Below are 15,105 nucleotides of genomic sequence, written 5' to 3' on the forward strand. Positions count from 1 at the left end.
GAAGAAGAGGTGGTCCGCCACATCCTTAATGCCTGTAACCCGCAGTTCGCTGGAGGTTTCAGGGGGGTTGTGGGGTCGGTGGAAGACCTGGTGAAGGTGGGCTCACAAGTGGAACGGGACTGGGGAAACTCAAAAACGTACTGGAACAAGGTACAAGCCAGTACACGAGAAACCCAGCCCCTAAAACCCCAGCGAGCCAAACCTTGCCGGTCGGAAGCCAATCTCGCCATCATGCAAGCGAGTACGTCCCTCCTGATCATCCCAGTGAAGCTGCGGGGGTGGCAGGTGGATGCAGTGGTGGATACAGGGAGCCATCACACCTTAATCCGCTCAAGTATGTGGAAGAAGATTAGCCGACCGACCGACAACTTAACATCTGCCCCGTCTGTCTGATTTGTATTGGCAGATGGGAGTGAACACAGGGTCCTGGGCAAAGTCCCCTTGAGGTACAGTGTACTCTCCACCACCTGGGAAATGGATACATATGTCCTGGATGACCGGCACTGGTCAGTCCCGTTACTCCTTGGGCTGGATTCTTTAACCACCATGAGGATGACCATCCATCTCAGTCCCAGGGTGTACACGGTGCCGGGGGAAGGGGTATGCAAATTCATTCATAAATCCAAAGAAGATCTGGGCTCAGAATTCATTGGCTTCTACGCAGCCGTGAGGAGTGACGCAAACACCTCGCCGGCAGCCCCTGTGGAGGAACAGCCCGAAGAGGTGAGGCCGGTGCTGAAGAAGTGGGCCGAGGTGTGGACTGAGAAATTAGGAGTCGCCCGTGGAGTTACTCACGTGATCCACACCTCGGACGAAGTTCCAATAAGGCACCGAGCCTACCGCGTTTCTCCACTAAAGAAGGGCCTAATTAAAGAACATCTTGATCGAATGCTCGCCGAGGGAATAATCGAACCATCTTCCTCCTCCTGGGCGTCCCCTGTGGTCCTCGTGAAGAAGTCGGAAGACACTTAACGCTTTTGTGTGGACTACACAGGGGTTAACGGAAAGACGAGGCTGGATGCATATCCCATGCCCCTGGTTCATGAGATTCTGGAGTCACTGCATGGAGCTGCAGTTTTCAGCACACTAGACCTCCGCAGTGGCTATTGGCAGGTGCCGATGGACAAGGGGAGTAAGAGGAAGACGGCAGTCATCACCCCCGAAGGCTTGTTCCAGTTCAAAGTCATGCCTTTTGGGCTTAAAAATGCTGCGGCCACCTTCCAGCGGCTCATGGAACAAGTACTGAGGGGGTTGATAGGTAAGATCTGCTTTGTTTACATCGACGACGTCATTGTTTACTCCCCTTCTATTAAACAACATCTCCAGGACTTGGACACCATCTTCCAACGATTTCATCAAGTGCACCTTACGCTGAACATGAAGAAATGTACCTTCATTCAACCCCACATACGCTTCCTCGGGCACATTCTTTCATCTGAGGGGGTCGCTGTAGACCTTAGCCATCCGAGACTACCCCACGCCCACGGATCTGAAATCTTTACAACGTTTCCATGGGTTAGTGGGGTGGTATCATAAGTTCATTCCCAGGATGGCTGATATAGCGGCTCCCTTGAACAACCTAAGAAAAAAAGATGTCCCGTGGGAGTGAACAACAGAGTGCCAGGACGCGGTCGAGCGACTAAAGAGCCACCTTCAAGAGCCGCCTGTTCTGGCCCAGCCAGATCCGCAGCTCACTTTCCAGGTACAAACAGATGCCAGCAACCTGGGGCTTGGCGCCATGCTCACTCAGAAAATCCACCAGGCTGAACATGTCATCGCTTATGCCTCTCGAGCCTTGCACGGCGCTGAGCTGAATTATTCGACAGCTGAAAAAGTGTTTGGCTGTCGTGTGGGCTGTGGAAAAATGGAGACACTATCTGGAGGGGGTTGAATTTGAAGTGTACACAGACCATCACGCTCTGACCTGGGTATTTAATCACCCGAAGACCTCCTCCCGTCTAACCAGGTGGGTACTCCGCCTCCAGAACTTTACTTTCAAGGTGACCTATCAGAAGGGCTGTGGCAATATCGTGCCTGATGCTCTGTCCAGGGTGTCAGAGCCACTGGGGATGGTGTGTTTGGCAGAGGCAAAGAAGATGATCCTCCCTCTGCCAAGAAGCCTTGAAGACCTGGCTCAAACACAAGCCAGCAGTCCATTCTGCCAGAGCATCAGGGAGGGACTGGAGCAGCAGCGTACTGACCGGGTACACTTTGTGGACTTCCAGGGGGTTCTGTACAGGACCACTCCATCCTCCCTTGGGGGTCTGCAACACCAACTAGTGGTCCCGGAAGAGCTCATCCCCAACTTTTTAAGTTACTATCATGACAGTCCTTTAGGTGGTCACCTTGGAAGGACAAAAACTTTATTAAAGATCCTGGGGGTTGCGTGGTGGCCGTCTGTCCGGAAAGACGTTTGCCACCACGTGAAGAAGTGCATCACCTGCCACCAGCTCAAAAACCCACCTGGTAAACCGGCAGGATTTTTACAATCCACAATCGCGGATGGACCGGGGGAGACTTTGGGAGTCGACCTGATGGGGCCATTTCCTGTTACCAGCTCGAGGAAGACCGTCCTGATGGTGGTGATTGATTATTTTTCAAAGTGGGTGGAGCTGTTTGCATTAACGGATGCTAAAACTAACAAGATATGCTCCACCCTGAAGAACAAAATCTTCACCCGCTGGGGCGTGCCGAAGAACATCGTCTCAGACCAGGGTCCGCAGTTCACGAGCTCTGTATTAGATGAACTTTATACAGCCTGGGGGTGAAGAAAAACCTGATAACAGCTTACCATCCCCAGGCCATCATGACAGAGCGAGTGAACCGGACCCTGAAGAACATGATCGCCTCCTATGTGGGTGAACGCCATCAGGATTGGGATAAATGGCTCCCCAAGCTCCGGTTTGCCCTGAACACTGCTGTGCATGAAGCCACAGGTGAGACGCCTGCTTTGGTTGCACTGGGCAGGCAGCTAAAGGGCCCGCTTGATCGACTCCTTCCCAGAGCCCCTAGTCCAGAAACCACCAGCTACAATAATTTATTTAAAATGGAGGAATTACGGCAGAGAATCGAACAGAGGTTGGTGAATTCGACATCCAGACATGCCAAGTTGTATAATGCCCGGCGTAAGGAAGTGCACTTTCAGTCGGGTGATTTGGTCTGGATTAGAGCTCACCATCTCTCGGATGCCAGCAAAAGGTTCTCCGCCAAGCTAGCGCCTAAATGGTTAGGTCCAGCCAAGATCATCTCGCAAACAGGTCCAGTTAATTTCCAGTTTCAAAGGGGTACCGGCACTGACTCCAAGCTAGACACAATCCATGTGGCCAATCTCAAGCCGTACTTCGGCCCTCCCTTGTCCAAGGTTTGGGTTAGGGGGGGGAATGTAGCGGGGCCACATAGTGTTGTTAAATGTCAGTTCTGAGTGCGTCTCGTTTCATTGTCCCGTTTGCTGTTTGTATGTGTATCAGTTAATGCCGTCCCCATATAGGGGGATGGATGATGGAAGGAGACCACAGCCGCAAACCTAGAAAACACCTGTTCACAATTAATCAATTACTGCCGTCACAGGACTATTTAAGCCAGCAGGAGGAGAAGGAGAGAAGAGAGGAGAGAAGGAGATTTTTCACATTCACGACCACGAGCCATCTGTACCTGTTATATTCCACATCGCGCATTTCCGTCCAGTTTGTTTTTCTATCTGCCTGACTTGCTTCAAGAACCTCATCACGAGAGATCCCGGGGTCGGAATTAATCATCCACCACGCACCAAGGATTCACGGTGAGGCTGCTCCATTTTGTCCGGGGAAAATCAAACGACTCATTTTTCGCTAGTTCAGTCAACCACATTCAGGACAGTTTTTTATAACCGGCCTCAAGTTCACATTCATTTCCGTATCTCATACAATTTTTGTTATTCGTGTTGTGTGTTTATATGTTACAGGGGCAAGGGAGGGTTTTTGTTGTATTTATATTTGGTGGTGTCTTGTTGTTGCTGGGGTGGAGGGATATTTATATTTATATCTGTTTTCTATTTTTTGCATGTCTTGTTTCATTTAATACATTTAATCGGTTTAATTTTACATCCTGCTTTTGTGTACTTATATTTACACTGTCGATTGTGGGGAAAAGTTTAATTGGTTAGAAGTACGGCTTGATAGTTAGATTCTTTCTCAGTAAATTATCCAGGCTACAGGTCTTGGAGGTGTAGCTGCCGGCTTGGTAAAGGGGTCGGCCGTTACATAGGCATTCGTAGTCTGAATCACAATCTGATTGTATGGGTGGTTACCTACCAGGTAACGCTTATGGTTGGCCAGCAAGTCAGCTAACATCAGCCACGGTGCCTTCAGTTGTGAGAAGCAGATCATAGAATGGTTGAAAATAGTTTACCGTCAAATAATGCAAAGAGTACGTGACACGTGTTTCGCCCTAATTCTTGGCTCATCAGGTGTACACACTCACTGCACTCCCTTATGGGAATCGAACCTCGGACGTCAGCACTAGAGGGGCTTTGCAGCAGTGAAGTATTTCTTTTAAATTTTAATTAAGAAGAAAAGAAAACCTTTTTAAATTGAGGGAAAATATACCAATAACAATTTAAGGATCTGTTTTTTTGTGAAGCTGCCTTTACACAGCCTGTCCGCTGTTTTATAAACGAACACCATATAAGGCAATCCTTTCTCCTTCACAGTTAGTTCACGTGATTACGTGTGAGGCGTGATGACGCGATACACAACCCCCGCAACCCCGCCTCCCACGGCCAGCGAGCTGCAGTCCATTACTGTATATGGACAAAAAAGAGGTTCCAGTTATGACCGTTATGCTTTGAATTTCGAAATGAAACCTGCCTAACTTTTGTAAGTAAGCTGTAAGGAATGGGCTTGCCAAATTTCAGCCTTCCAATTACATGGGAAATTGGAGAATTAGTGATGAGTGAGTGAGTGAGTGAGTGAGTGAGTGAGTGAGTGAGTGAGTGAGTGAGTGAGTGAGTGAGTGAGTGAGTGAGTGAGTGAGTGAGTGAGTGAGTGAGTGAGTGAGTGAGTGAGTGAGTGAGTGAGTGAGTCAGTGAGGGCTTTGCCTTTTATTAGTATAGATATATATATAAATTGTGGCAGATGACTGTGGACCTTCCCCGACCAGGACGTCCCTGTGACAGAAGTACCGGGGGAGAGGACATATTTACGACAATACCTCCCCCGGGACATGAGAGGGCGACCCCCCTGGGTTACGTCGGGGCCACTTTTTTTGGCACTTGCATACACCTCACTTCTCAATCAACCCAAGTAGACAAACTCAGATTTGTGGTACCTGCATGTTGTACGTTCACACAACGAGCTACCATATGTTTGCCTGAGACAGGTTCCAGCCTATCCCGCTGAATTTGTGTCCTCGACTACATGTCTGTCTTCAACAAGATACAACCTGTCTGAACCTACTTACCCAATGCCTCTGTAAGTTCACCAATATAGTAAAAGTGTTTACAAATTGTCACGAGGCTGCCCAGGTGCTGTCTGTGTCTAAAAAGAAAGTTAATTTTGGTTGGTATGTGTGGGTGTATTCTATTCACTGACTCATACCATTTTTGTTTTTCTCACTTTTGAAAATGATCTGGCATTAGTACATTAGTAAATAATGACTGTGAATAAGCTCTTCTTTTGAAAGGTGTGTTTTATGGCATATAGCACTACTTATTTTGCATTACTATGTTTACTTTGTATTACTTTTCACAATTTTATTTCATCCCATCAAAAAACCAATAAGTCACAATACAATGAAAGCATTGTTATTCAGTTATTTATTACTTTTTTTTATTAGTTGACTTCAGGGGGCACCACGGTGATGCAGTGGTAGCACTGCTGCCTCGCAGTAAGGAGACCCGGGTTCGCTTCCCGGGTCCTCCCTGCGTTGAGTTTGCACGTGGGTTTCCTTTGGGTGCTCCGGTTTCCTCCCACAGTCCAAAGACATGCAGGTTAGGTTGATTGGCGATTTTAGATTGGCCCTGGTGTGGGGGTGTGTATGTATGTGTCCTGTAGTGGGTTGGCGCCCTGCCCAGGATTGGTTCCTGCCTTGCGCCCTGTGTTGGCTGGGATTGGCTCCAGCAGACCCCTGTGACCCTGTGTTTGGATTCAGTGGGTTAGAAAATGGATGGATGGATGGATGACTTCAGGGTCTGAGGCAACAAAGCAGTACTTTATACTCACTCTAAAAGTGGATGTTTAAGAGCTATTTTGATAAGGAAGAAGGAGCTCATGTATCTCTTGTAAAAGTGCTTTTTAATCTCTATGATTCATCGTTTTTTAGGAAACTTGCTGCAGAACGTTAACTCAGTTAAATTCTATCATTAAGTAACTGTTTTAGTGAGGCAAAACAATGGATAAGAGAAATGAGTTGTCTTTAAATTCAGAAAAAAGAAAACTGTTTTAGTATGTTTTAATTTTGAAAGCAGAAAATCAACACTAAAGGCACTTAAGTCAATAGGCTCCATCCTTTAATGCTACCTGAAGTATAGATGTTACTTCTAACCCAGATTTAGGTTTTAGTCACATTAACACACTCATAAAAAATGGATTCTCCAGCTTCTAAATATTTGGAAATTCTGTCATTTTTTTATTAAAATAATTTTCTAATAACAGAAAATAAAAATGCTCCAATGTTTGTTTTCCCATGTTCCTAAACTAATAAAATATAGAGGATTAGACACTTATCACCCCATGCTGGCCTCAGGATTAACTTGGTGAAGAAGCAGCAATTTGTTATGAGCCTGATTCAGTCTTCTTTTCTTTCAGCCAATGTTCAGGAAGTAAAATTTCTTCATGGTCACCACATTTTCACCACAAGGAGGTGATAGCGATGGAGACCTAAAAATACACTTATTGGACGCTTCTAAATTGTTAAAGGAGTGTCTTGAAACAAAGATTTGAAACATGAAACACTGATTACAGCGTCAATTCATGAAGAAGATAGCCAAGAGGCTGTAACCCTTCCAGTTCCACACAAGGAGGCTCGTCTGTCCATATATAATGGTGATACTGTCACTGAGAAGTGCAGCATTAAACACTCCTGCTTCACCACAGTAAGTGCAGTACTTCAAGTCATTGCTTCATCTCCTGAATGCACAAAACACTCACCTATTTTGAATAATTTGCATCTCTGCTGGGGGTTCTTTGTGTAAGCTTTTGCCTTTATTGTTTTTTTGTTTGTTTTTTTAAACTCATCCAATCCATTGGTTCATTAATCAGTCTAAATACTTCTGGTTTTGATTTTGATTTTTGAATCAGGATGTTTTATCATGGTCATTTTGTCCTTTCTGACAAGGACTGTCTCAGAGCAGGCATATCCTCAAAGGTCGTGGCACTGTCAATCACGACTCAACTGAATAAAAGGTCATTGAAGATAATACTTTATCAGCCAACTTCATAGATTCCAAAAACCTTTTAAACAGTTATAATTCTTTTCTTTGTTTTCTCTCTGGTTTTTGAACTCTTTGCAGTCCCTCTTAATTTGAACTTTGTCTTGTGATTCTTTGCTTTGCTTACTGTATTGTTGTTCTTCAGGTGTTGACTATGCCCTTATCTTCCAGTTGCCTGCAGAAATCTTGTACTCTTTAGGCTGAATATCCTACTGCTGTACCCTTTTCATGACCATAGTAAAAGAAAAGAGCATGCTGCCATTTCTAAGAGTTTGTGTGCTTTTGCAAGGACAGCTGACATCTCCAAGGGAGGCCTGTGGTGGCAATGAATCTTGCTTTAGCCACAGATGATATAAACGCTAAGTTAACGGAGTAACTTTAGTGCCAGTTGCAGGAATCCTATAAAAAAAGTGCGAGTCCACCACAGTCATATGATAACCATTCTAGTGTGGCTATAGTGAGCAGTCCTTCTAAGGATAGTGAGCTGCCTAAGGGAGCTACCCAAAAAGAACAATGACATGAGCAAAAATTGAGTCCGTGCCATGCTGTCCAATAGTATTAAGGAGCATTAATTTTAATACAGGAATTTTCAATTTTTTTGACTAAGTATTTATCTTTCTAGGTTTTGTCATTCTTGTATGTCTTACTTTCATTTTCTTCCCATCGAGTCAAGTAAAGTATTGAATTTTAAAATCCATTCACTGAATGCAGGAAATAGGAGTTCATAATACTGGACAGGCAATCAAAGCATGTGTCAGAAGACTAATTCAAGTACTGATCATAAATTATGATCAAAAGGATAAGGGTGTCATCCCTGGAACCACTGCATTGTTCTGTTGCCTCTGAATCTTTCTTTCATTGAGGTGATATTACAAAGGTATGTGACAGCATCGATAGTGGTCACAGAGTTGCTGCTGCTATTGTGTCCCCTCATAGTTACATCACTATACCAGCTGAGCAGTTGGATATTTGCTCAGCTTTTACACTAAATCTGGAATCACAGGAGGTGCTGGTGCTAGAAGTCATATATTCCCATTTGATTCACAAAAAATTATGTTTACATCAACAGACATAGGCACACTTCAGTTTATTGTCAAATTATGTGTAATTATACTTAAAGATTTTTCAATGTGGTAGCAAGATGGCTTCTCGGTATACATCATGTCTGAACTTTTAAAAAGTAGACATCTGAATAAAATTTTGCAGAAAATGGTTTGTTTGGTGGCCACGGGAATGGAGCATGGAAGCTCAACCCTATAGGGGCCCGTGGCCACCACCAGGAGATGCCCGGACAAGTAAGGAGCCCTGGACGTCAGCACTTCCACCTCACCTGGAGGTGCTGGCGGAAGAAATACCAGGGTCACCCGGAGTACTTCCAGGTGCTCATGCGGCACTTCCGCCACACCCGGAAGTGTCAATGTCAATTTATTTATATAGCACATTTAAAACAACATAGGAATGCTGTGGCCAAAGTGCTTTACAATAATAGAATAAAAGAAAAAACAAACAAATAACATAAACAGAAATAAAAAAATATATGAACATAAATAAAAATAAAATAAATAATAAATAGAACGGGCGGCACGGTGGCGCAGTGGGTAGCACTGCTGCCTCGCAGTTGGGAGACCTGGGGACCTAGGTTCGCTTCCCAGCTCCTCCCTGTGTGGAGTTTGCATGTTCTCCCCGTGTCTGCGTGGGTTTCCTCCGTGCGCTCCGGTTTCCTCCCACAGTCCAAAGACATGCAGGTTAGGTGGATTGGCGATTCTAAACAATTGGCCCTAGTGTGTGCTTGGTGTGTGGGTGTGTTTGTGTGTGTCCTGCGGTGGGTTGGCACCCTGCCCGGGATTGGTTCCCTGCCTTGTGCCCTGTGTTGGCTGGGATTGGCTCCAGCAGACCCCCGTGACCCTGTGTTCGGATTCAGCGGGTTGGAAAATGGATGGATGGATGGATAAATAGAACTGATGTTATATAATCATAATGAGGAAACCATCAGTATTACTGAAGGTCACGAAATGCAAGTGAACAGAAATGAGTCTTTAATCTTGTTTTAATTCAATTGTAGACGACTCCTTTATGTAATGAGGTAAAAAGTTCCACAGGCGAGGAGCAACAGCTGTAAAAGCCCTGTCCCCCTTGGTTTTGCACTTGGTACGAGGGACAACAAGAGACAACTGACCAGAAGATCTAAGCACTCTGGATGGCTGGTGTAAAAAACACAATTCGGATAAATAGGCAGGAGCCGTTTCGACACCATGAAAATGCCTAAAGTCAGATTGGTAGATCTCAAATAAATTATTGGAGTTCAGGTGATCAACCAATTGATTATAAATAATTCTTTCTAGAATTTTAGCCAGAAATGGCAGTTGGGAAATTGGGCGAAAATTAGCTAAAACTCCAGGATCTATTCTGCCTTTTTTAGACAGGGACGGACCGTAGCATGTTTAAAAAATGAGGGTACAACCCCCGCACTTATAGAATCATTGATAATGGCTAGTAAAGATGGGCCCAAAACATCAAGAGCTTCCACTAAGAGGCATGGTGGTACTATATCGAGAGGGCTGGGAGCTGGTTTAAGGGTGTCAATAGTTCTTTTTAACTGTGAAAGTGAGACTAGATCAGGCATGTCAAACTCACTAACATTGGTAGGGCACTTCGACTGCCATACGTGCGTCAGCGGGCTGCACTGTAACAAATACTATTATACAAAGTTACTGTAGCTTTCTTTCCAATACTGAAAACTTTAAAAAATGTAACACTTAAAGTTCAAAGTTTAAAGAACAGCAATTTATTTCCATACAATCTCCGTACAACAGCATACAATTAGAGTCTTTGCCTCTTAGCTAGGTCCTTATATTATTATATTATATTCATTGCTTATATAGGAGTCTTACAGTGTGAGATCTATTTCTTTTGTCCCGACACTTAGCATCTCTTGTTAGTAACCAGTTTGTCAATATCAGGCTTAAAATCTTGTGCAGCTGCAACTTTTATGAGGAATGAAAGGTGCTCGACGGTAAGACTTGAGCGATGTGGGGTTTTGGTAGCTTTCATTAACGAAAACAATTGCTCATAAAGGTAAGTGCTTCCAAACATAGACCGTATTCTCGATGCCAACTTACGGATCTGTACATACGAGGGTGGCATTTAAGCATACAAGCCTGGCACACCAACTTCGTTGTATTTTGCCTTCAGAATTGAATCTGATTGCAGTTCAATCAATTCCGTTTGGATATTCTCAGGCGCATTCTCAACATTGTAAGAGTATGGTGAATTAAACAGCGCAAAGTCCTGTTCGTGTGAACTGAAATCACGAAAACGCTAACTGAATTCATTGCTCAGTAATTCAAGTTGGTAAACAAATCCTCCAAAAATTAAATTTTACTTTATTAAGTTTACTTCAGGCGCTCCGGTTTCCTCCCACAGTCCAAAGACATGCTGGTTAGGTGGATTGGCAATTCTAAATTGGCCCTAGTGTGTGCTTGGTGTGTGGGTGTGTTTGTGTGTGTCCTGCAGTGGGTTGGCACCCTGCCCAGGATTGGTTCCTGCCTTGTGCCCTGTGTTTGCTGGGATTGGCTCCAGCAGACCCCCGTGACCCTGTGTTCGGATTCAGCGGGTTGGAAAATGGATGGATGGATGGAAGTTTACTTCAAAGTTTATATTGTAAAATAAGCCAATATGCAAAAAGCCCCCTTACCTACACTAATTTTACAAACTCAAAATCTTTTGTTAATTTGTTAATAAACAACTCACCAACCTCTCATGTCCACTTCAGATCTTCAGCTGTAGTCTGCACTAACTGTTCATTACAATACTAGCACAAAATTACATAAAACTAGAGCAAAAAAACATGAAAATATGCGAGCTATTACTACTCGTGATGGTCAGTTCTGCCCAGTGGAAGTCTCAGCAGCCCAGCCAGTGGTGTACACCTGCCAGGGGCAGCTTTAGGCTCGTGGCCGCCCTGGGCAGAGAAAGATTCGGTGGCCCCTTCGCCCGCCAATGTCAATATGGTATCTTATGCGCAGTGGATGGCCACGTCCGTTGCGGACACTGCATAGCCGCCTCGTCCTCATGACACGCTTCTATATGTGCGTGTCCATAACTTGAAAACCAAGTGGCGGCCCATGATATTCTCATTATGGCAGAATGTTATAATACTACATATAGCTTACTGCTCCAACTCGAGCGACATTAGTAAATACAGCGTACTAATTAACAAGAAACACAATGTTTTTCGGCCACATTGCCGTCAGCTGTGTCGTTATTTTCTCTCTCTGCTTTATATTCAATATATATTGGCATGGCGGCCCTGTGCAGGTGCACAGTTTGCACATGCCTAAGGCCGCCTCTGCTGCCAGGCTGCTGCAGCCTAGCACTTCAGTTGTGACGTTGCAGCTCATTAACTTTGGACAAGGCTCAAGGCTATACTAGCAGATGACGTTTCAGGTACCGTAATGCCATGAGAAAACACGCTTTTGTCAGAACGCAGAAGTAAGAAAAGTCAATAAGTAACGCTGAAGATGCAGAATGATTCAATCACAATGATAGTAATCATTTTGTACAAGTTTAGTGCTAACTAGGATCTGCCATGAGGGCCGCACAGATTTCTGTTGCGGGCCGCGTGTTTGACATGCCTGGCTTAAACTATAGGATGTGCAGGTTTCAGTTAGTCTGCTACTTTGATCAACTTTAGAGTGCAGAAGTTATTCAACTTAAAATTATATACCGAGCGCATCTGTCTCATTTAAAATTGTTCAAAATGTTTCCAGGTCAAGATCCAACCTGTGAACGTTAAAATCAAGTTCAGCCTCAATGGTCACATATTTTGGGCGTGCACCAAATTAACATCATTTTGGACCAAAATCTTTAAATGCCAGCCTTGGTGTCACAATCCCTCCTAACCCATTAACAGCTGTGTTTGGTGTACTTCCAGATGGGCTGAAAGTGGAGAAGGACAAACAAACTGTAATTGTCTTTACTTCACTATTGGCACACAGACTTATCTTGCTCAACTGGAAGAATCCTAACTCACCTCTTTTAAGTCAGAGGGTAACTGATGTCATATATTATCTGAAATTGGAAAAAAATTGAATTCTCACTTAGAGGATCTATACAAAACTTTTTCAAAACTTGTCAGGATCTAACCAATAACATTTTAGAATAAGCATTTAAATTGAAGAAGCAGATTCTCTCCCCTCTTTTTTTATTCTACTTATTTCTTTCATTCATTCATTTATTTATTTATATATTTTTAATATTATTAGTTTTATTCTGCTGGCCTAGCTCTCTTTCTCATGGGTGAGGGTTCATTTGTTTCAAACCTAGATTTGTTAAACTTGATTTGCTTGTATGGAATGTTATTTGATTTTTAAAAAATCATTAAAATATTAAAAAAAAACTTTACATTGCAAAAGCTTTGCTTCATTTTTTCACAGTTAGGAGCAGGTTTAATTAGACTAAACTGTAGACTAAGATTAGTGGCAAAGTTCACAGAAATTGAGTTGAAGATGGCACACAGGCTTAGCTCATAGTTGCAGAATAACCGTGGGATAAACTCCTGTTAAGATGCCCTTTTCAGTTTGTTTCAATGGAACCTCTATAATCAGCACTGAAGCAAGACACACTAATATTGCTGATTCCTGACCTATTGATTTTATTGCATACTCCATCCTTAAATGAGTATGGGTCACGCAGTGTAGTTAGTACTGGCGATTGAGACTACAGCGGTAGCAGCTTAACAATACTGTTCTAAATAACGTTACTGGATAGACCGTATGAAGTTTAATTCATTTAGATGTTTCAATAATTTTCTTAAACTACATATTGCAGCACAAGGATGTGGAGGAATAGAGCCTGTCTTAGCAATACTTGACCAAAACTGGATGACATGGATATCAGAAACAATTTAGAATTGTCCGATCAACCAGAAATGCACATCTATGGGATGTAGAAGAAAACTAGAAATGATTTCAAACAGTCAGAGCCCATACTTGTGATTTGAACTCCGAACTCTACAGCTGCAAGAAAGTGATGCTACACAAAGCACCAGCATGAGTCTCTTCCCTTATACAGTAGATCATGAAAAGTCACTGTCATATTTGGTTGTTGGATAACTTTTTTTGTGTCTCTGCTCCATCCTTCACCTTTACGTAGTTTCAGACAGAGCTTATTTTTCAAGATATAAAAGTTCTTACCAAAATACACAAGATTTCTCCTCTTCTTGCGAAGGCATTCACCTGTTGCCCGAGTGGAGAACACATCAGCTCCTCTGTGAATCAGCTCTTGGACAAGCCTCATATTCTCATTCAGCACAGCTATATGGAGTGCTGTCTCCCCTGAAATGCAACATCTTGATATAATAGACAAGCCAATCTCCCTGCATTATGACATGGTAAATAATCATCTTTTGACACATACAACAAATTAATCAAAAGATTGAATAATATTTAGTGATGGAAAGCAAAGTAAAATTTAAAGCACTTAAAATTATGCCTTAAATCTGCCACTCCCAATTCTAAAACTGCACATCTGATTGGTCACTGATATAGTGTTTATACAGAGCTAAAAATGTGTTTGTATTTACCTTTGTAGAAGTCGGAGACAATTGGTTCATTAATTAGGTCAGGTGCTGCCTCAATCAAAGCAACAGCTGCTTCTACATTGTTGAACAAAGCAGCAATATGAAGTGCAGTTTCCCCAAGTGCCCCTGCATAAAAAGCAAATTAACTAATAGATTACTTCTTTTCTACCAACTATACAGTATTTTTTGCTTTGCAGACCATACCTTTCTCAAAAATATCTGTTGTGGGGCATATCATTAATTTCTTTATGGATGCCACATCATTTTCTTTGGCAGCAAGAAAAAAAGGATTCTGATGAATGCTGTGAAAAAGAAAATGAAAGAATTTACTCACTCCATCATTTGTATTTGGTCCCGCCAACTATAAAAGTTTTATACTAATGTTTAACTTAACACTAGCAAGATATCAATGATTGGTAGTATACCTTTTGTAAGCTTTTACAGTTTTTAAAGATTAGAATGTTCTTAAACATCCCCATCTGTTAATATGTATTTAATGTTTGTGTGTATATTGATGACATACATATATAATATGCAGATATCCATTCACTCAGTTTCTTTTGTCTAAACATTGAACTTCTCAGCAAGGTAAGATCTATACTGGATTTATCATGAGTTAATCGTATTTTACAGGAAGTGATATACTTACTGCAAGACCATTTGCTGTGCCCAGTCAAACAAACAGAAAAATAATATTCTATTCTGGCTCTTTTACATTTTAATATTTCAGTGCTTTGGCTGGATATTTTTCAGAATCCAGAATTTAGCAAGGGCATCTTTCTGGAAACTAGTGATGAGAGAAAACATTTGCATGCTACTGAATAGGTTGAAAAAATTAGTTTTTGTTTTGCAAAAAAAAAAAAATCATTGAACAAATGGTGTTTTGCTACCAATGGTACAGAAAATCTGCACTATTAGCATATATATATTCATCTCATCTGCAATGTTTTTCTCCGTGTACAACACATTGCAGAATTTAGTTTGGTTGAAAAGCTCATTGTGCATATAAAACAGACCAAACTTGGTCATTTTCAATTTGCCATTATCCCTTTGTTATATGCTTTATAAAGATATTGGGTTAAACATTGTAAATGCAACATTGCCTCTATGCATAACACTT

The 15,105-nt window shown here is 42.6% G+C and overlaps 1 protein-coding gene across 2 annotated transcripts in view; it reads right to left on the reverse strand.

Annotated features, from left to right (window-relative positions):
• LOC114657963 (transient receptor potential cation channel subfamily V member 6-like) overlaps positions 1-15,105 on the reverse strand; it is a 109,424-nt gene that overhangs the window by 62,655 nt on the left and 31,664 nt on the right. For both annotated transcript variants that reach the window (XM_051932088.1, XM_028809954.2), the window contains exons 3-5: positions 14,190-14,287; positions 13,989-14,111; positions 13,600-13,740 (exon numbers count right to left, since the gene is read on the reverse strand). In XM_051932088.1, coding sequence (XP_051788048.1) covers positions 13,600-13,740; positions 13,989-14,111; positions 14,190-14,287 — 362 coding nt within the window. The remainder of the gene's footprint in view (positions 1-13,599; positions 13,741-13,988; positions 14,112-14,189; positions 14,288-15,105) is intronic.

This window comes from Erpetoichthys calabaricus, chromosome 9 (assembly GCF_900747795.2).
Source record: "Erpetoichthys calabaricus chromosome 9, fErpCal1.3, whole genome shotgun sequence".
NCBI lineage: Eukaryota > Metazoa > Chordata > Cladistia > Polypteriformes > Polypteridae > Erpetoichthys > Erpetoichthys calabaricus.